Raw genomic sequence first — 23,954 nt, 5'->3', positions numbered from 1 at the left:
TTAGCAATGATCTTTAAGAAACAGTTGCTACTTCATTACGGTCTTATATCCTCCCCATTTGTTTGGGAAGGTAATGAGCCTATTTCCAAAGGACCACAAAAAACCAAAGCGCTACATCTCAGACTTTTTAAGCCTCAGTTAGCTCAATAAATTATAATGCTCATAGAAAAAAAAGGTTACATTTGCAAAGCTGTTTCCTTTGGACACACAAGATGAAAGTGGAAATTTTTGGCTTTAATGCACACCAATATGTTTGGCAAAAACCAAACACAGCATGTCAGCATAAACACATCAAGCCAGCTGTCAAGCATGGTGGTGGAGGCATGTTGATTCGGACTAGTTTTTTTTAGCCACAGGACCTGAGCACTTTGCAGTCCCTTAGTTAAATGGTAAATGGACTGGTTCTTATATAGCGCTTTTCTACTCTATCCGAGCACTCAAAGCGCTTTATGCAGCTAATTCATTCACCCAATCACACCCATTCACACAAGCAATTCTAAGCTTAAGTGCCTAACATTCATACACATTCACACTCCGATGGATGCATTGGAGAGCAACATGGGGTTGACATGCAGACTGGAGCAGCCTGGGATCGAACCACTGACCTTCTGGTTAGTGGCTGATCCGCTCTGCGGAGCTACTTGTTGACCTTGAACTCACACATATTCTAGAGTCAAATGTGGGAGCTTCTGTGTGACAAATAAACTTGGGCAAAAGTGGGTTGGCAAACAGGACAATAATAATAATATTTCCAAGACACCAGCAAATCTACAGCGAAATGGCTGAAAAAGAACAGAACCAAGATGTCAAAGTCCAGACCTAAACTTGACAGAACTCCTATCCGGTCGTTAAGTCTGACGTCACTAGCCGTGTCTGGGCCTAAACTCTGCTGCAGGTCCATATATCAAACGATCACTATGGCATTACTGAGAGTTGAAAAACTGTCTAAAGTCTTTCATCTTTAATAAAATGATCAGACTTCTGTTCTACCAGGTGTAACAATTGAGTTTAACATCCAGGCATCAATGAAAACAGAATTTATGACATTTAACGGAGTTAGAAGTTAGCAGGAAGTTAGCTCGCTAGCTTCTATCTAAATGCAATATAGCATGTCAAGACTGCGGGGTTTTGGAAACAAATTAAAGCGTACAGCTCTGTTATCACTTCCAACATAAATGAAGACAGAAAACTAAACAGCAGTGACGTTTGTAGGGTTACTGAAGTTTGGCTAGCTGGTATATAATGATGTGCTATGTGACCGCTAGCGACTCAGCTATGTTAGCGTAATATAAACAAGCTAACTTTTTTTCCACTTGATAAAAGTTACCGTGAGTGTTCTCGGTGGTCAGGAACAAATGTAATCGCATGGCAGGATGCTGTAAAAGGACCAAACTTCAGCCAGGAGAACAACTGAGATAATCCATCCACAATAGGAGGTTAGTCATTCATATACTGCTGCATGGACTGGGCTGTAGTTACATCCTAAGGTTTTAAAAACTGAGCTTAAATAAATGATTAGTGGTAATAAAAGCCGAGGGAGGTCAACAGTGATCACTGACTGTTTTAGGAGCTTTTTGAGATTAAATAGAAGAAAATACAAAGCATTAAACATGTTAACAACACAAAAGCCATATTAAACGCAGACTACTTTAGGCCCGGAAGTAGGATTCGTCACGTCATCACTTAATGACTGGATAGCAGGGCCCTAAGAGAGCTGTGCATAAATGAATCCCAACAAACCTCAATAAAATCAGACAACATTGTAATGAATGGGCTCAAATTCCTCCACAATGATGTGACAGACTAAAGCCATCTAGTTACTGTTGCTAAAAGTTCTGAATCTTCTGGTGTACTAATTTTTCAAATGTACTTTTTTTTTAGTTAAATAAGTAATGAGACCGTATAATGTGTCTTCTGTTGTTATCTAATTTAAGAGCTGGTGATGACCAGATAATTTTTTATTATGTCCTAATATGTAATATTTTGCAACATACTGCATACTGTACAACTAGACACTAGACACACTACACACATTTATGCCACTTAATGTTCACTGCATATTTGCACATGGACACATAGTTGCATGGAGACCTACATAATTTGACCATAATGCTTTTTTGGGAAAAAGAACATAAAAAAAACTGGCGCATTGCTTTATTTTTTCACCCATATACATCATCGTAGAAATGAGCTCCAGGGGAATAATACTGCACATAGCATTTTTTTTTTCGTTTGCTTGCTCTAATTCAACATGTAGGCCTTATGACTATACTTAGAATTTACCTTAAAATCTTTCATTACATATCAAAACTGTGTTTCTCTTTTTTCCAGTTTGTATGAGGTGCGGCTCAGTGATTTTAACTCACTGGGCTTGGCTGTGTCTATGGATGTGTGTGCAGAGGGGTGTCTGTGTCGTACATAATGTGTATAATGGCCTTGCTCTGCAGAATGACAGCAACGTAACATTAGAACGGTTTGCCTGAGTACTATCGCTAGCGGGCCAAGACATCAGTGAAAGCTATCACTGGCACTACACTAAATATTCATTGCTAGCACACTGATTATTAACGTAGAATGGAAAAGATATATGATAGTCATAGTTATGCTGACAGGCAGACCTCTATACATTAAAACATATTCAGAACACAGAGGAGTAGATGTGTTTCATGCATGTTGAACCGTAACTAGACAATGATCGAATCTGTAATAATAATTTAGTCTTGAAAAATTAAGGCTAATATAATATAATTATATTATATGCCAATTATAATTGGCATATAATATATAAATGTGGAGAGACTCCCAACTCGACCTAACTAGTTGCCAACTGGTTTCTATAAAAGAACGTGCCTATGTTACGTTGCCATGAAATTGCTGTTGTACAATAATCCTATTTTTTTAGGAATCTCTACTTTTGTGTTTACCAGTTCATTTATGGTAAATGAGCTGGTTTTTACATAGTGCTTTTCTACTCTGAGCACTCAGAGCACTTCATATAACATGTCTCATTCACACACATTTATATAAGAACTTTTTTCTACATCTAAGTGCTTGCTATCTAACATTCAACTCTGTGTCTTATTAAGTGTTATTAATCTAATTCAGTCTTATTGAGTCTGTCTTATTGCTGCTCTATTGCTGGTTTGATGAACCAAAGTTGCTTTGATCACTCATACACATACCTGCCGTTCGTCTTCAAAGAAACATTTTCAAAGGGCAACAAAACCACAAATTCATTGCACATGGTTGCAGTAACTTTGGTGTTGCTGCAATCTCAAACCACCATTTTCCCTAACGTGACTGCAGAATCAGTTTTTCATGTTTATGAATACAACAATGAATCAACAAAAGTGCAGTTCAGTGTTAAAGTTCTGTGTTTTGCTAATCTGTCAATCCAGATTTCACCCTCCTGCCCACAGACACTGCATTGTTGGGAAGCATTTGCTGAAATACTGCTGAAAACCTCTCAGTTCACTGATAGAGACACAGTCCTTGTAGAAGTGTGTTACTCAGCACCATCTCGAAATGCCCATAGACACTTATTTGAAAAGTTTTTTGAACCATTACCAAAAATCATCAAAATTGCATGTTGTGAAGACAGGACACAACTCACTCAGTGTGTCACAGTCAACAGTGCTTTATTATAGTTCTTTTTGGATACCCTGGCAGTTACCCACTGCTCCACCCCACCCCTGCACAAACCACACTTCACCACACACGTATTCCATCAAATCAAATTAAAAAAAAAAAGATTAAAAGGTTTGCTGACTTTTTTTTGTTAAGGCCTTTTTTCTCCTGGGAAGTTCTACTGCTTTGGATGTCAATTTTTCCTACAACTTACAATGTCAATAAAAGACGAGGTCACTTAACAATAACATAATTATGTGTCATTATAGGATGTTTGCTCAAACAAGTACAGGATGAGGATTTATTTATTTTTCAACAGAAGAATAATCACAGGAAATGCACTCATTCTTCTGTTTACAGGTAATATTTTGGTCTGTAGAAACGCACTGGCTCAACAACAAGGTGGTTATTCAGTTAAGTTGATCTTATAATTTTATGATTTTATTTTTTTATTGTGCTGTGGCGAACAATGTTCCCAGTAATAAACATGGCATAGGGATAAGACAACAGAAAAGAAATAGAAAACAGAGCAAGTGTAAAAAGAAATTAACTAACCAGGCATCTTTTCCACTTTAGAAACAAAGGTGGCTAATTTAACCTTTTTTTATGCATTATTAACCAACCAAAATGTTTCTGGAGCCAGAGATTTTCTTTTGCATTGTGTTTTGATGGTCAGTAAAAATGAAATGAAACAGCAACCTGCTTCATGCCCCATTGGAGTACGCGGTCTCCCACCTCAGGTTGAGATTTGTAGTGGCATAATGACAGTGAGAACAGGATGCAAGCAGCCTCTTAACAGTTAGGTTTTTTTTGTAAATGAGACTCTCGATCTCACAGCAGGAGACCACTCTGTAATTAGTGGCTGACTTTCACGTCCTCTCCTTTCTGTACTCAAGCCACACCATGGGATTTGAGAGGAGAACTGGGGAATTCTGATAGATAGATCGGAAAGAAGAGGCAGAGAATTAGAGAGAATTCCTCTCTGTGGAAATGATGTCCTCCCACGCAGGAGAACTGGCAGACAGTTCTTGGACAAAAGGTTTTGCCTGCTCATTAGATAAGCAGGAAACTAGCAAAACTCTTCCAAGCATCCTCACTCTCTCGTCCTCTCTCCCTCTTCTCAAAACACAAACACGCACATGCTGACACAAATCGATGTATACACAGAAGACATTCACGTTGGAGCTGCCAAACTAATACACGCAGAAAGGTACAAAAATATTTTGAAGCTAAACTGGCATGCACGGACTGGTTTTAAAAGAAGTCATGTTCACCATTTCCACCCTCCTTTCATTCACTGGCGGTTTGAATCTGACTCATAACAGCATTCAGTGCAGTTTCTTCATTATAATCTGCTATACAATCAGGCTCCATTTCCCAGTGTAGCCATGACCTCCCCTCTCAGTTCAGAGTATCTGCAGGGTCTTATAAATCTTCCTCTTGTGCGTCTGGGTATTTGAGCTGAGGTTGTGCAATTGCTGCTTCTCAGTGGCAAAATATAATGTGTTACACACAACGATTCATTTCTAAAGGAGTGAGATAGTGGCTGGTGATTAAAAAAATAATTGTCGGTGAAACATAATCTCCTCCACAGGTGAGCAAGTAACTATTCAATGTCTGCCCCTGATTTGACTAAAAAGGAGGATGGTGGATGGTAGTGTATACAGCAGTGCACGTAGTATAGAGGAAGAAATAAGGGGATTTAATTTGTGTCATTATAATATTATACATTATATCAGTTTGGATTATTTTTATTTAGCCATTTCTATCCACTTCAGTGTTTGCTAGTCCCCATATCAACTTACATATTATTCTGCAGAAATCTAATTCAAACTCTAGCCAAAATAATTTGTTTGATTTGTGTAAATTCAACCAGTTAAAAAGACAAATTGCTCAAGTATACATGTGCGTACATGTTGTGATAACGGGGCCTTACCTTAGCTGGGGTCTCCCTGGCTGTTTCTGAATCTGACCAGCGATGTTTGAGTTGAGAGGAGCTGGGCACACATTCACAGAACGTCTGCATGGGACAAACAGATAGGGCCACTAGTGTTGGCGTTTGTTCAAGTCACATGTGCAATCAAGCATGCGTGCACATGGAAACAAACACACACATACATGCATAGACGCACAGGCTTTGGATATATACTCCTGAAAACAAGTAAAGGAATACTTTTTAATCAGGGTTTAGCATCAAGTCAATTAAACTTGTAGGATATTGATCTGGCAGCAGAGGTTTGGTGTTAATGAAATTAAAAACAGGTGCACTAGAGGGGTAACAATGAGCACCCACAATAGGAATGGTTTTACAGGTGGAGGCCACTGACTTTTTCCCTCCTCATCCCTTCTGACTGTTTGGCTAGGGCCAGTGTCACTACTGGTACTGTGAGCTGAAATCTGGACCGTACAGAGGGTGCAAAGGTCCTAGCACATTGGACCTTGAGGGGATTGAGGGGATTTCAAGAGACAGGCAGTTATTCTAAGGGAGCCGGACAGAGCCATAGAAGGTCCTTAACCCATCAGCATGACCAGCATCTACTCCTTTTTGCAAGGAGGAACAGGATGATCACTGTCAGAACTACAAAATGACCTCCAACAGACCACTGGTGTTAATGTGTCTGAGAAAACAATCAGAAAAAGACTTTATGAGGAACCTACATCCTCTAAAGGGCTTCATGGTCACTGCAGAGCACAATGAAACCAGATTGGCATTTGCCATAGAATACCACAATTGGTGCCAAAACTTGCACCCTGTGCTTCTCATAGATCACAGCAGGTTCACCCTCAGCACACCTGAAAGAGTCTGGATAACCATGGTGAATGTTATACTGCCTGTAACGTCATTCAGCATGACTGGGTTGGTAGTAGGTCACTGATCATCAGGGGAGGAATAACCATGGAAGGACGCACAGACCTCTACAGCCAATGGGCAACGGCACCCTGACTGGCATTAGGTATCGAGATGAAATCTTTGGACCCACTGTCAGACCTCATCCTGGTGCAGTGGGTCCTGGATTCCACCTGGTGTCCAACAATGCTCAGCCTCACGTGGTAGGAGTGTGCAGGCTGTTCCTGGAGATTGAAGGAATTGATACCAATGACTGTACCCCCACACTCGCCAGACCTAAATCTAATCGAACACCTCTGGAACTTTATGTTTTAGGCCGTCCAACGCTGCCAGGTTGCACCTCAGACTGTTCAGGTCTGTCAAAATGGAGTCTGCTGCATCATTTTTCCACTTTGATTTTCGGGATGTCCGAATTCAGCCTTCTGTACAGTAGATTCATCATTTTCATTTCCATCAAGTGATGTGGCATCCTGTCATTCCACATTACCCAATCCAATGTCAGTATAAATATTCAGCATGACTTTTCAAACGTTTCCTTTACATCTCAAACATATCATTAAATTCAGTTTTTATGACAGGTTCAATTTCCAGAAATCATGGACAGAGTTTCTTCTAAAATAGAAAATATCAAAAAGTAACTTTTAATTAACTGCATGCGGGGAAAACACTGTGTGCAAGCAGCACTTATTCATACAGGTAAATGTGTGCAGTGTGAAATTTGAACATGCTTCAGGATACAGTATGTGCCTAGTGCTGCTTATATGTGTGTTTGTCTAGCGGTTCTAGCTGCTACACAGATAAAAGCAGAGTAATTACGGAAGTGTGAGCTTTCTAACTGCTTCCAGAGACCACGTTATTCCATGACCTTAAACACTACTCCTCCCCCACTGGAATTGCTCAATTAGCTAGGGACAATAACCCCAACACAAAAGCACACATCCCCAATCCCAGCTGAGTACTTAAGAATGGATGCAGCAAACATTAGCAATTAATATATCAAAATGAGTTTTCTATCCAAGCCTGGTGTCATAAGATTTTCATTAGTGAATTTATATGACTAAGACTATATGTCTTTACACCTGTTATGAGCAGTATTATAAGATCACTTTAGAGCTGTACTAATTTCAGTAACCAGGGGGTGAAGTAAGTTGGGTTTGGTTAAGTTTTGCTTTGGTTTGGCAAAGAACCACTGACTCTTATATTCAGCAGACATGGCATGTCCACCCTCCCACACTCATTTTTTACCTCTGGTTTGGCCTTAGAACTATTTGTGTGCTAATTGTTAAGCTAACTTGATTTGTCTGACTGTTGTGATGCTCATAACTCATATGGTGGTTTTGCAGACACATGACTTCTAACGACATACCATTAACTTGCTCTGTTTTTGAACATGTGGCCAAGTGATTAAGGCCCCAGTCACACAAACCTAGAGACCCATCTACAACCAACTAAAAACCACTGGTCATCAGGGAAAAATATGTATTCCCCTACCAGCTGGTGAGTGGTTGCTGGAGGTTGATGGCAGTTGCTGGGAAATCGACTGCTAAAAGCCCCAGTCACCTACATCTGCTGACAAGTCAATGACTCCCTGACACTAAAGAAAGATGTGGCAAAAGCCTCTTTGGAATTGCTTTGGTTGGTCGGAGATTGGCACAGTCATCCAAAGTCCACAAAAAAACCCCAAAACAAACGTGGAAAAACACTGAGCAGCTACTTTTAAGGTTGTAGTGAAACTGTGAAAAGTGCGACACAAAATAGACACAGAGAACTTTTCCCATCAAAATAAAAGTCCACTTTTTCAAGTAGCTTAGCTAGCAGTTTGCAAGTGATTGCAGATAAGTTTGCAACCAATTTCACCTAGTGTCAGTCAACAACCATATGGAAAAGAAATAGTAAAAACTTATAAAAGACTTGCATAAGATGTGGCCTACTCCATATAGTGAATCATATAAGGTTTTACTCGTGAAAGTGGCCACTTTCTCATTACTTTCATATATTGTTTTAGTAAGTATCCAAAACATACAAGTTCAATTTATATAATTTTTCAAGGGATCTTATATCTGTTTTCACGCTTGTATGTTTTTCATACAAGTTTCACACAAGACAGATACAAACTTTATAAGATTTATATATATCTTTTCCATATGGGCAACCTCGGGCAACTACTTGTCAACCAATGACAGAATACACATTTTACACTTGCAGCTGGTGGCAGCAAGACGCTCAATATGGCTAACTCTGGAGCAATGGGCTTATGACCTCAAATGAGAAATCTCTAAACATTAAGCTTTCTAAATGTGGAAATGGCTGCTTATGGGGGGCAAGTGTGGCAGCTATACAAAGCCACACAGTTACTGTGTGGGCCTTCTGAAAAAGCCACACTTAAAAGAGTCTTGAAATCCACTTAAAGTTGGGAGACTGCTGATAATTCTCTCAGATTAATGCAGGTATGATGGATGCCTTGAGCTTTTTAATGTTAATATTTCAAATATAGTAGCTGTGAAAGTGCATGTTGTAAACATGCAAACAGCAGTTACATGTATGCAGTTGTGCAGCGTTGCTTGCCTTTGTGTATGTTTTGTCAGCTGCGACTTGCCGCGTATGCTACTCACACAGTCATTGTTATCTCGGCTAACCAATAGCTCACCTTTTTGCTCTAAGCATTCATTTCCAGTGTGTAAGACAGCAAGAAATAAATAAAGGAAGGTAGTGAGAGAGAGAAAAAAGTTAAGGGTGGGTGGATGGGGGAAGCGGGAGATTTGAGAGAGGTGTGCAGAATTCTAATGAGCAGCCTTAGGGTCAGTGATAGAAATCTATGTCTGTTCTGCCTAAAACATTGCAGCTGTCTGTGCAGTACACAGAGAGCTACAGAGCTGCGTTACTAAATAAACACAGACTCCACAGTGATATGACCAACGCACTAACAAATCAGCTACATAGTAGAGTGAAAGCTACTGAATTTGTGTGTCTTACAAATTCATTTTAGTAATAAAAAGCAGGCAAATGTGTTGTGAGTATACAAAATGCGTAAATGCTTGTGTGCACCAACACACATGGGCACAACGTGTACTCCCGTTTTGTTGCAAAAGGGAAAAAAATTTATAAAAACATCACATGTGAACACATACACACAGAACAAAAGCTTATGTGTTGCAGCTGCAACCCACTTAGATTCCTGAGACTCTGCCTTTCCATTATACTGAGCAGCATGGATCAGAGCTTTAGTTTGTTCATTCCCCTGCCTGCTAATGCTCACATTGGGGTTTCATGCTGCCCGTGCACACAAACATATACGCACGTGCCCCACAGTGACACACCAATATCTGTGGAGCTTCTTGTTGGCAGTGGTCCCAGCTTGGACATGACTGCTTGGCAGTGTTTGTCTAGTCCTAAACTGACTCCACAAGCTCCACCAGCAGAGAGGATTTACACTTAATGGAATATTTGGGCTTTTTATTGGTTGGACCTTACAAGCAGAATCCTATCTGATGAGGCACGTCTCGATAAGACAGAGAGGGCTCAGACTTATCCCGGGCGTGCCTGAATGTGTACGTGTGTGCTTTTTCAATAAGCGTACCTATGTATTTGCATGAGTGCATGGATAGTGTGTGAATATAAATATTTTAGGCCAGTATCCCCAGTCTATCTAAGAATATTTGGATTGTGTGAACGTGTTGTTCTTGGGATAATTAGTTCGCTTTGCAGAATACCTTTGCGTGAGACTGTGTGACAGGGACTTTAGCAAGGTGTGTTTTAGCCTAGTGCTCACTAAGCTGATGGAGTAAAAGAGGCTTTGCATATATTCACTTGTGGGCTTACAAATCATTTAATGGGACTTGCAGATTGGTAAATGAGGGGACAGAATGATGAAAAAAGCAGAAAAAGGGGGTATATAAAGCAGGATGAAAAGCAGAAGGATATTGTGTAGGGGTGAAAGCCCTTACATAGTTCAGCAGTGTTTCATATAAGAGATTATCTACTTAAGTGTGCATTCTCTGTAGACACTGCTATACCAAACAACACTCAAAACCAAACGGAAACTTTATTAGTGATAAAATAATGACTAAGTGTATAAATTTGTGCCATTCCTCCAAAATAAATTGTGATGTTCTCTAGCTTGTAATCAGATCTTAAGAAGATAAACTATAATACACCTTGAAATCTATAATGAGACAGATTAGTATTAAAAATATACATTTAATCTAACATTTTAATACCTTAATAACAATTCATGCAGTTATTTCAACAAGTTATTTTCCAAACCCACAAGGAAATATTAATACCCAAAATAATGACTTAAAGTAATTTGATTACATGTAAATATATTATACAATGTAAAACATTACATTTAACAGAATCTCATCAAAACAAATCTACTTGATTGGTATACATTCAGTCTATATGAAGCTTTTTTTCCTTAATGATTATTTATCTGAATAGATACACTTTTGATTTTATATACATTTGTATCAGCTGTGTTTTACTCACACAATTGCGTCCTGTTTATGAGGGCATTGAATCATTTTTGAGTGTATTTTACATTAAAATATGGCAATGTAAAATCACAAAGAACTCATTAAGTTCTTGGATTTTAAAGATAATTTGGGGCTGTTTTAAATGGGAGTTAATCCGAATCTTTTCTTTTTTTAAATTTACGGTCATTTATTTCTTGAGGGTTTGTTTTGTTTTTTTTCTCTCTGAGGATTCAAATGTCACAACCCAACAAAATAAACATTGTCTAATCATTAATTCAGGGACTTACATTTAAAATTCAACAAGTTCTGAGGCCGGCCTTGCCAGAATAATGATGATTAATGGTCTTACAGATGCTTACCTGAGATGAAAGGAAGCTTCCAACTTTAACTAAAAGAAAAGACACCCCAAAGCTGCACTGTATCATGTCTGCAGATGATCTGCTATCATCATCTACTTACAGAAGTCAGCCAGAGTGTCAGTATGGGGGTAGAACTTACTGTACCCAGTCACTGGTCCAAATGTTAAGCTATCTGTTGAGTCCCAGTAAACCACCACCCAATATCCATCTTTCATGGATCTTGTCCTTCCCATTGTTATTTATGCAGGACTGAAGATGTATGGAAGTAATCATATTAACAAATATCTAGCAGGGTGAAATTGATTAGGTGCTGGTGTCCTTAAAATAATGGTTTTGTGTGTTTTATGATGGCACAACTATAGTTTTGTTACAGAGAGCTGAGTTAACCCCCTGACCTTAGAAGACCAATATCCACTGCAGCACAGCATCCCCTCAGAGAGAGAGTGAACATGACCACTTGCCACCCGATAGCACTCAACCATCACATCTTTTACTCGTGCACTGCCATACATGTACACACACACACACACACACACACACACACACACACACACACACACACACACACACACATGCATGCACATATCCTCTAACACGAGTAAAGGAGCAAACGCTACATTTGTCTTGTGCCATCAGCATCAAAATCTGATCTCCTTGCCAAGGTCAAATTTTTAAGATGTAGGATACCCCCTTTGTGTGAACGCAGTCGCAAACATAGACATACACAGAGAGATAGATGGGCAGACACACACATGCATGGACACACACACACAAGTAAGGGGACCCAGTAGTGCTATTTGAGCTACAGTCATTAGTCATTCTGCAGGGTAGCTGTACCATGAAGCAGGACACCAGTATCCCTAACATGCATGTATTATTTATGAGTGCCTGTACGGTTTACACGTAGTGATATATGCAAATGTATACATTAAGGAGACGCAGCTCTTCATTTTTGCCTATTTGAGGAAGTGTCTGCCTTCTTATCACGCTGCTATTAAAGTAGCAACACTGTGGGGTGGAGATTCATCTTGCTTTTTAATGATGCGTCTTATTTGTGTGCGTGCGCATGTGTGTGTCTGCATGAAGTTCATAAGGGTATCAGTGAATGTGCTTGTGCATCCAGGTAGGAGTGTACTTGCGTGCCCAGGTAAGTGTGTTTCTTGTCCTTGCATGATTGTGCTTGTGCACTTAACTGTTCTTGCAACAGCAATCACAACTCTAAGTGGCCTGCAATTTCAAAGAGAAAAATTGAAGTGGGAGTAGAAAGGACGAAGAAAGACAAGCAAGCTGGTGAAGTTCAGCTGTGAGGAGTCCTTGATGAGAATTATTTTGATTATTCCTGACGAGAGTAACAGGAAAAGCACTATAAATCTATCCTTTTCACTCCACAATAATTTATTGAATGGTGAAGGTGTGCCTTTACCAAAGATATTCTTGTGTTTGTGTGTGCAATTAGGATGCTGTTGCTGTCAACAAAGCATGACTGGTGCATGTATAACCTCCAATAGAATACACCCCTCTTGATGTGCATATGTGCATGAGCATTATGTTTTTGACATTTTATGCAATCATGCTCAAATCCTCCTTACTTGACCTGCGTCTTGCACATTAAAGTTTAATTTCAAGTCAAGACAAGTCAGGTTTATTTGTGAAGCCCAATCTCACATTCACTGTCTTCTTTGTCATCATATCACCAAAGCAAGGCCTGGTTGCTTTTGTTCTGAAAAAGGAATGAAAAACTTAAAGAACGAGGGGATGTCAGTGACATGGAACAAAAAAAATCAAAGAGAAAAGTGAAAATTATGAGTTGAAATGTCTTAGAAGTCGAAGAAAACTCACAGAAATCACGGAAAATTAACATAATATTGCAAAAATTGTAGGTTGAGCTTTTGAAATATGATGTTTTCTGTCTGCAAAAAAGACCCATATGGTAGAGACATGATTTTTAAAGAAATTTCAAATCATTTTATTTTATTAAAAACTCTTTAAGATGTTTGAAACTTACTGCTTTGACACATTTCTCATTCAATATGTAATATTTCCCTACCTCATACTGATAGGCTTTATGTGTTTAACAATTGCAAGCAACACTTTTTTTTTTATCACTAAACGACAGCATAGGACATATAGGTCTTACAAGACATAAAGTAGATGTAAAATATTTACTTAAAGTTCATATTTTGTCTCCATTTGGTTAGTCTCACATAACCTGTGAGAGAAGAGGTAACAATATATGCCTTTTGAAACTGAAAGCCCTTTTTCAATCTTGCTGTTTCACTTCATGCTTACAAAGAAGCCGTTCTGACCTTACGGTGATTGCGTGCTTTATAATCGTGGCTGCAGTGATATGTTTTTGCATTCCAGTGTGTGCGTCTCAGGGACAGTTGGTGACAGAGTCAGTCTCTGTGTGGCCAATTGCAGTGTGAGCTCCAAGGACAGGCAGTGGAGGGTAGAGCGGGTGATTTGTCTCTTAGGATTGAACTCATCCCCCTGCTCTCTTGCTGGCCTCTCCTTCCTCTTCTTTCTCTGCATGCTGTCTTATTTTGAAGGTGAAGAACATTTCTTGCAGTGTTTGCATGCATTCATTTTAGCTGATGCAGCATATTGTCTTTTCCGAATTTAGAGTTTGTGTAGCGTGCACAGTTACACAAGGTCACAGATCCTCAAATAAGCCATTAACATTCACATACGGATATTGTATGTTAAACAAAGCGCTACAGCACAATTTACATATTTGCTTTAGCCCAACGGAGATATAAATACTTATACTGTATATTTTATATATACTATTCTGACCATATAAAACATTTTAAACATTATCATAAAAACTATTCCTTAGGCCTTGGTACTATATTATGCATTTTATTATGACTTTTTAAGTTTATTTTTACCTGTGGATTTTTTTTCTAATCAGTCTGGAGTGGCTGTCTGGGACCAACCAAAGTTCTACGTTGCTCTAATATTGTGATTTCTAGCCAGGATTTGTCTTAGAGGCATTCAGTCATAATCCCACAGATGGTAGCTTCACACCATTGGCTCTTCAGCCAAACACATATGCCAAATGTGTCTGACCCTGTGTTCTGTCTCCGACTAAGTAGGAATACAGCATCAACAACCAGCAGCATTAAGAAAATATATGCGTATATACATATAAACTGCTCATAAAGGGTAATATAATATTTTTGCGAGTCATTAGCTAGGGAATCCAAAGAAAGTGCACCATTTTCATCAATCATGAGCTTTACACAGAGCTGCTCCTTTCAAATCATTGTGGCCTACCATGAAGACACAGCAAATAAACTAATCTCTTATTATATTTAGCACTCTGTAGCATAATCATTTTTGTTGTTTTTAGTTGGAGAAGATTATATTATTTTCTCAAAACTTTATAATCTGTGCTCTACGTATTAGGAATTTCTATTCTGATTTTGAATCATTGGAAAATCACAGAAAAATCAGACAGGCATAAAAAAGCTAGACTGTACACATTGGAGTAAATGCTCACCACTCTATAGCTAATCACGTCTGCTATTGCTTTTTTGCAACTTAGCTTGATATATGAAAACTGTGCTAAGAGGTAAAATAGAAACTCTTTTCATTAAAGTGCAGAAGAACTGTAAAAAAATGGCTAATGCTAGTGTATGGAAACCAAATTGCTCTTTAATAACTCTATCAAGGTTTTATAATGATATATTACTTAAGAATGGGATGTTATGTTAACCAATCAAGTGCAATGACTTGCATTTCTATGCTTTTTGCACTGAGAAAGACTAAGCACAGCAAGGGCATTATTAAGATCTGTGAGTCCTTGACCTCACTTTCAATCCTTAACAGTGGATAACAGTGTATTTCTTAAACATCTTGTAATATTGATGTTAGGTTTTAGTATGAAATGCTTACTGAGTTACTTCCAGCACAAGTGTAGACAGTAACTCGTATTATTTATCATAACATAAATAACTGTAAGACTACAGAAGGTACCTTCTGATATGTTGCTATAATATCTTTTTATTAAAGATCTAAAGAACAGATTTGTTGTTAAAGATATACCCATTAAGTTTAATTGTCTCCCTGACATTTGTACCTTTTCACATTTTCTTTGAAAGTGACATCCTCTACAACAAATAACCAAACTTCTTCAATGTTCTGCATTAGAAAAGAGTATGTGTTTGTGTTCGACTATGATCATGTATGTGTGAACACACCTGTTCATTAAGGTCAATTTCCTGGAGTCCTAAATCTGATTTTCCCTCCTCAAAAGTGAATGTGAAAAGATTATTACTGGCTTCGGTCTTGTTAGCCTTTACAAAGCTTCCCAGAAAGCAAACACAGTAGTACTGCTGCTGGCACTACTCATAAATACCAAAGCAATTTTGTCAATAGGGCCTTTACTGTAATGGAAACATTCTAAATTTCGGTGCACAATAACCCTTCAGAAGCTATGGGCAATAAGTGGAGCACGTACTGCAGAATGGGGATATGCATGCATCGTTAAGGGGCCTCTTCATGTAGAGTGCGGGGGTTTGATCGCTGCCTTTATAAGGTATAGTATCGGTCACAGGAAAATGTTTGTGTTATTGTATAACTTATTGAGAATGACACAGTTTCAGCATCAGTAAGGGCATATTTTTAGATTTAAAGCTATCAAAGGGCAAACAAATGGAAAAGGAATAGTCTTACGAGCAAATACATATTGCATGGTAAAGCAATACCCTAGCAATGAGTCAAAACAAAGCAAAGCAATGGCATTATGCATAAAACAGTGCTGCAGCAAAAATAAAAGCGCTGCAAGCACTGTTTTCCACTCCACGAGGAAAGCAGTAGTACCCACCTTAGTGAAAAATGGGAAATAAAGTAAAACCCTAATGGCTTGCCCAGTCTTGGTATGGAATATATACTGCTCAAAAATTAAGGGATCATTTAAAACACATATCAAATTGTGATGAGTTAAATAATCAAACTAAAAAATCTTTACTGACATATAATTTGTTGAAAACCAAAAGTCATAACAAGAGCCAGTGGAAACCAAAATCAGCAAATCTTTAAATATTGCATTTAAAATAAGTTAATGTTGTTCACATGTTCCCTTAACATTTTTAGTGGTATGTTTTAATATATTTCTTAACCATATAACATATTTATGTTCATGTATAATAACAATCTTACTAAATTAGTGTTCTGATTTGTGGTAAGACATTTTCCCTCGTGGTGAATTTGATTTGTTTTTGTTGCAAAAATCCTGTTAGATATATCCAAGCATCCCATTTGTTCAATATGGTTTGAAATAACTATTTGCACTTGAATCCGGGAACAACACTGCATACAACAATTTTTTGTATGTACTGTTAAGCTGTTGCATTAACAGTTACTGAAGCCAGTTAATGCAATCCGAATTGCAACCTAGCATATTTTACTTTACTTGGGCTACTAGTGCTCAAATAAGAAAAAAAAAGTGATGAGGTGGAAAAAATGAATTTCAGGCCACACCATTTGAAATAGAGCACTTTTTTTCCTTTTACATTACTCTGAAAACTTGGATCAAAAGTCACCAGCCTGAATCTTTGGGACTGAGAAGCAGACAAATATGAGAGCAGAAGCACACTTGCTCTCTGGCTGTTTGTAATAGGAACTGTCACACAACTGTCACTTTTCCTGTGAATGAACTAGGGCTGTGTCAAAAAAAGTACTCCAAATGAACAGTCAGAATACGGCAAGGACTAAATAAATGTAGAGTGACTGCATAAACAGACCAATTGAGTGTGGTTAGCTAGTGCTAGACATCAGTCATGCTCAGGAAGTAGCAGACAAGCTTTTCACTGTATTTACTGAACTAGAACTATATAATAACTCAAACTCACCTCATGTCTGGCAGGTTTTTCATACCAACTTCTTGCAAGGGCTAGTGTAGGTTCAGAAGTGACAGGAAAATAACCATATGGTATCCTAATGCTACTAGCTTACTGTTAGCTAGCAAAAACAAATCTTAATATGAGTTTCTAGATTACACATCGACTTGAGTTAAGACTGGCAACTGGAAATCAAATGGATCAAATTAAAAAACTTAACTTAGTTTAATTTTGACTAATTAAACAAGACGATGCAGTCCTTACAGCATGCCAATTCTCCAATTTCAAAACAACAGTAAGGTAGCAAACCTATAGATTTGACCCATTCTCAAAATAAGGAAACTTTAAAAGGAAGACACACAAGAACTTAATTAATGGAGTTCTCTGCTGACAATTTCTCTGGAGTTACGAGATTAAACTGCTTCATTAGTGTCTGGGGAGAAAACAGACAGACGAGAAAGGCAGACCTTGGGGGGGAGAGAAATGGGGAGACGGAGAAAGAGTAAGAGCCTGCTTTGTTAGTGTTTGAAAGAGCCACTTTCAAGGCAGTAATTATGACGCAGAAAGAATGTAATTATTTTCCCAGAATGCCAGAGGGCTTTCAAGTACCTCTTAATAGTGATGGGTGACAATCTAATAGACTACAGATATAAGTGGTGCACGAGGCTTAATTGGTGTTTAAATGTAAGTGACTTGTCTGAACACATCTAGGCTCTTTCCTAAATGTGTCGACTGCGCCTGCACCTTATGATCCAGCCTGACATGATGTGACAAATTTGATCAGAGAAAAGCAGTATCATTGTGCAACTCATGCAATCTGACAGCTTGCAGTAACAAGCCTGAGGTGTTGCGAGCGTTTTAAGACTGATTAAGCCGCTGTCACATTTTGCACTTCCCTGGAGATTCCTGTTTAGTGCCAAATTCACAATCAGATGTAGAAACTCGATGTGAATAGAGATCGTCACGGGTCACTTGAGAAAGTTAAGTTTCAGATGGCACATGTTGGCTAGGAAAATGAGCCAAACGTAAGACGCTCTAAGTTACCAAGAAGGAACTCAGCTGCATTACTTCATGGTATTTGGATGACCAGCTTTTCTATTTTAATTAATTGTGATTTGGGGATTTATGCTTTACAGGGAAGCACAGTATCTCACTCTAAATGACTTTTCACACATGGGCTGAAGTGTCAAAATAAATGATTCACTATAATGGATAAACCACTTTGCACCTTGTTGCTGCTTTTCCCACTGCACTAGTGTGAACATGGCTTATGGGAACAGAGGCATTCTCTGTATAAGCCCGGTGGGAAAACTGCAGTGATGAGTTAAAATGTCTGGACTCCTAATGGAGGGAGAACACACCACACAATTTTGTTTTTTTTTACTTGAGCCTCTGTCAGCTTACATTTGAGCACTGTCTTCACACAGTCATTTCCTTTCCTCGCTACTCTGCTAAAAAGTTGATTCGAGAAGCTTAGTAGTCTGACTGAAATCATAAATCCATTTTTATTCATTTCCAGATTTTCATTTTGGAAGATCTATTATAAAAGGGGGGAAAAAACTATTGAAAGCTCAATACATACAGCACGCAGTGACATTTCGAGTAAGCCACAGCACCAAAATGTTGTAGCTTGTAGCTCTAAGAAAATCTGCTCTGAAGCAGAGAGTGGGTTGTGAGGCTTGTGACAGATGTGAACAGCAAGCTGAACTTTATTTTAATAAACACTGTAGAGGGATGTGTTTGCCACCACCCCCAATACCCTGATCACCATTTGACCCATGGCCCGGCTCACAGCCAACTTCTAATTGTGACAAGGCGCATATGGCACACAATTATTCAGAATAATCTGTTACCATGGTGACAGCTGACCCTGATGGCGACTGATGCATGCTCTTTATGTTAGGCTCCGTGGTCAGAGGCAGTTTTTGCCTCTTTGCCCTCCTAATGTGCTGCGGATTAGAGATGTACATTATCACTTTAATCTTCTCTTTAACCCCTTCCATCAGCCTCGCAGCCCCAGCAGAGAGACGCCTACAGCCACTCAGCGGAGCTGCATATGGCCACAAATGACGTGTGTTTTCCTGCTTATGTGTTTCATGAAAGCCTAATATAAACATATGATTTCATTCTCCCCATAGTGCCATCCTATCTCAGTAATCCACTTCACTCGTCATCTCCATCAACTCCCTTTGGTGTCTCTAAGTGTATGCTCATGATATAAATATACCAAGCTGCTGTTAAGCTCTTACTTACTCTGTCTCTCCTTAAGACAGTCATCTTTCACAAAACAGATAAACAAGCCTTTCACTCGGGAGGTGTATATAACTTACTGGTGAGGTATTCCCTCCCCTTCACCTGCATGAGTCATAATTTTTTTAGTAATGGCAAAATAATTTGTTTTGAGCTTAAAAATGTCAAAACTGAATTTTCCTCAGATCAGTGACAACAGTCAAAAAGCCATTGCAAAGTATATTAGGTAAAGATTATGATTTTAATACAGTAATAATTTTGTTTCAAAGATAGGAGTCATTTTTTTATCACATTTTCCCAGTGATGCTCATGCATCAATGACACACACTCGATGCCAAGACTTGAATCAAGTTAAATTGTTAAGTGGATTAGAAACAAATGCTATTAGGGCAGAATTCTTCCATTAGACAGGGAAGTCAGTGTGGAACATTGTTCTATACGTTTCTCAGGTTCATTTATTGATAATATATGGAAGATATCTAAGCCACTGCAGCTTTGTGACCCCTGACACGTCTCACTACAAGCTGACAAGCAACTGTTATACCCCACGTAACAGAAATCCCCACAGCAATAACACCACAGCCACCTAAAATAGAAAATACACAATCATCACTTTCTCTTCAGCTGATGACTGGCAGTACCTTAACCCTGGAGTTAAAAGTCAGTCTGTCAGAACAAAGGTTAGTGACCCCAAATCCCCCCACCATCTCTTCTCCTAAACTTGTCATTCCTTCATCCTCCTCTCCTACATCCATTCCTCTTGACCACCCTGCCCCATAGTGCTAAAGAGTTTCTCTCTGCATCTTCAACACATGCAATAAATCAATGTGAGCTGAGTGGCTGTAGAAATAGTGTGAGTCTGATTGATTTCTTATGTTAGCACATTATAGGAGCCTGTGAGGGGGCTGCCAGATTTCATTCCCCAAGTGAGAGAGGCTGTGCGAGAGAGAAAATAAGTTCAAAGTATGGTGGGAATTAAAGAAAGACACTGTTAGCTAAAGAACAATTTTCAAGACTTGTCTGTGATTATATGACAATTATGCTACAGTCTAGTCGCAAATTAAGGGTTGTCAAAAAAAGAAATAGACTCTCAGTTGTATTCTTTACTTTTCGCTGCTTTTTCTCCAAACCCTACATCTTTTATAAAAACACCAGACTTCAAACTTTTCTGTTAGATATGTGACAGAAAAGTTTAGCCGGCTTCCCTGGAGCATTTAAGAGCTGGGTGTCTCAGCTCCTGCTCCTTCTCTCCATTCACCCAACTCCATGGTATTTGTTTGCTTTGGCTTTCATTTCATTTTATCAACTGATAAAACACATCAGCACACCTCATGGAGTACTATAGTTTTCTATTAAATGTGGTTAATACATTGTTAAATTCTGGTGCAAGTAGTGTCTTTTCCATTATTTGTCATGGCCCTTTAGTTGTACTGTGACAAAATTGGGGGCTCATCTGGGATTTGAACCTGGAGCCTCTCCAAAAATGTTGGCGGATGAATGTTAGGTATGTGTTGTTTAGTGTAAAACCTAAAGCAACCAGGCCAAAAGCCGCCCAACCAATAACATGATGCCACCAGTTCAGAGGTCCCAGGTTCAAATCCTGGACGAGCCCCCAAATTTGTCACAGTTAGTCAAGTGCCATGACAAATAATAGGAGAGAAATGACTTAAACCAAAATTTACCTTTTTATTAACCAAATAAAGTAGACAAACATCGTGCTTCATGAGGTGTGCTAATCAGCGTTTTCATCGTAACACTAGTTGGATGGGTGATTGAATGTTAAATATATATGGCTTTGGATGTTGTGATAACCTTAAACAACCAGGCCAAAGCCCACAAAACAAATAATATGGTGTTGAGTGAATGGAGAGATGGAGCAAAAGCTGAGACACCAAGCTCTTAAATGCTCTGGGAAGACTGGCCAGGTGTTTCCTGTTGTACTGATTAACTCTGCCTACCAGACAACACAAATGAACAAACAGCCGTAACACATCATGCCCTGACCAAGACAGAGGGCTGTCACAGATCCAGTCCAGTTCCGTCGCGTGTAAACTTAATTCATTAGTGATTCTGTAAGGAAACTTTAAATAAAGGTGGCAGACAAATGGCTGAGACACTGCTGTGCTGACAGACTTTCTAAAGGCTTTTACAATATCACACAAACCTAGACTGGAAGCACTTGTACCTGATAATCTGACAGCTTGTCTGGAAAATGTCAATTTAAGATTACTAAAGCAAGGTCAAGATGAAAGTAAAAAGAAACTTTTACAAGTGTATAGATTTTAAATTGTGCTTTTACATGCCATCCATGAGACACAAAAATAGATGAATGAAATTAAATAATACTAAAAACACAAGGATAGGGGGATATAGAGGGCAGATAATGCTCAGAGAGAATGCAAAGATAGTCTTAAGATTCTGTTTTGAACTGTTTGATAGTCAGGGACTGAATGCTGCAGTGTTTGGGCCATACATCTTCTAAGTCCTTGGATAAAATAACAAGCACTCCAGCAGAATAACAAAACTAAGACATCAGTTTCAGCAGAGAATAATAAAATCCCCTCTGGCACAATTTAAACAAAACACTAACATTAAAAGCCTGAAAACTATTTATACTATTTCCTGTATGGATGTTGTATTAGATTGCAATTATTCTACAGGTGGCTATCAAGTCTACGCCAATACACACTGTGAGAGCCAAGTCAGACAAAATGCCAGTAAAGGACACTGCTTGCCTTTCACACAACAAGAAAATACAAAACCTCTGCCCAGCTGGTTGTTTTTATGCATCATAGAGTTGAATTAATTTTTATGAAGTCATGGTTTCTCAAAGACAAACTGTAACATTTATGGTGAGATCTCAACAGTTCATCCCATATGACCAAGGTTATGAGCAAATATGTGCAGAGTCAGTCTGCAGATATTTGCTCATGGAAGCTCATAAAAGTGGTACTTTCCTTTACTACTGTGTTACCAAGGTAAAGGTAAAGGTAACATGGTAAACTTTACACACAGAGAAGATTATCAGCAAACTATCAGCTTAACTCGTGTTTACCTTTGCCACACAGATGTCTCACTTTAACCAGGTTGGATCACCAAGGTCATCCCAGCGCTATTCTCGACCGGGTTAACTTCAGAGGATCAGACCAGCAGCTCACTACTGATTAAATTACAGTCATCATTCCCACAGGACTGACAGGAAGACCATCGGAAATATTTGCAGATCAGATTTTAAATGTCAAATCATAATTTGTGTGTAACTATAACACCATTTTCCCGGTGCTTTGTTCATAATTATCATAATGGAGTTTGCAATTATGTACTTCTACCTCTTTCACATGAAAATGGTTTTTGCTGAATAGGTAAATCTAAATCTAACACAGCCTGCTCTGTGATGTTAGTTATTCAGAGCACCTAATGCTAGGCTCAGTGAAGCCAGATCAACCAAAGTGAGTCAGTCCAAGATGAACTTGCTGGTCCATGCTAAGCATTAACATTACAAGCTTATTACGGACTACAGACTCCATGTCAAAATGTATTGCATGTGATATTGAGTATTAGGAATATTGTAGAATGCTATGCCTATTATCTGCTGTTTCCTGGATATTTGTGTCCATTCACGAGCTGCTTTAGCTACCGAGCTTTAGATGTGTACATTTTACTGTAGCTGGTTTTCCTGTAATGTTTTGCATTACTAAAGAGTCTGTGTGTCCGGTTTCATGCACAGTAGGTGTCTGCATGAGTGAGTGTTTGTTTCTCTGAGGAATATGTCGTTCTGTTGATGCCAAATTCCACAGCATCAGCAGAACGAGTGGTCTGCAGTACTCAACATTTCCATATCCAATCACATTCAGGATATAGTATTGCAGAGACGTGCAGAATTTCACCAAAGGAGACAAGACAAACCACATATAATAATTATGCTCTTGTCTAGTGAAGCCATACGAGGGGCTCAAAAACTGCTCTGAAATGAGATGTAAGTTGACATAAAGCATAATGGTTTTCTTTTTGGTGATTAAAAAAATTGCAAGGTAGATGATGTATGACAAAGCCCATTTCAGCAGCTCTGTGTCTGTGTGATTTTTTTTTAAATGGGCTGAGAACAATAATATGTTTCTTCCCAAAGATATAGTAAATCCAGCTATGTGGGCTAGGGAGGGATTTTTAAAAAAAAACAAAACGCAACAACAATCATTCTCCTACATTTTTTTTGACAGATTTAATGTTTGAATCACTTAAAAGGAGGGTTTTGGAATAACAACAAGCCATGGGAGTGAGGCCTACAATCCTCATTTATTCAAATGTGCCACTTTCCCCCAGCACATCTGAATAATGGCACACAGTCTGCCAGATTGAATTTTTGATGATGAATAAATAATGGATGTTAGTGGATAAGTCTGTTAATACATTAGCCATGAGTTTGTCATAACTGTTTAATTGGATAGCTGCAATAAATACATTTCTGCATACCCCCCTGCCTCCCTCTGTGTCTGATTAGTCCTGGATAGATTTCATGGATCAAATCTATTTTATTTATTTATTTTTTATT

General features: G+C 38.6%; 1 protein-coding gene across 2 annotated transcripts in view; it reads right to left on the bottom strand.

Moving 5' to 3' along the window:
- The window catches only part of fibcd1b (fibrinogen C domain containing 1b), a 134,995-nt gene that overhangs the window by 99,448 nt on the left and 11,593 nt on the right, over window positions 1–23,954 (bottom strand). Inside the window, exon 2 of one of the 2 annotated variants that reach the window (XM_004549824.3) lies at window positions 5,564–5,647. The exons of the other annotated variant lie outside the window; for it this stretch is intronic. Within the exon in view, the coding sequence (XP_004549881.1) occupies window positions 5,564–5,647 (84 nt within the window). The remainder of the gene's footprint in view (window positions 1–5,563; window positions 5,648–23,954) is intronic. 2 annotated transcript variants of the gene reach the window in all.

Source organism: Maylandia zebra, linkage group LG7 (assembly GCF_041146795.1).
Source record: "Maylandia zebra isolate NMK-2024a linkage group LG7, Mzebra_GT3a, whole genome shotgun sequence".
NCBI classification, from domain to species: domain Eukaryota; kingdom Metazoa; phylum Chordata; class Actinopteri; order Cichliformes; family Cichlidae; genus Maylandia; species Maylandia zebra.
Note: the sequence above shows the minus strand (reverse complement) of the source record. Positions and strands in the feature narration are given on the sequence as shown.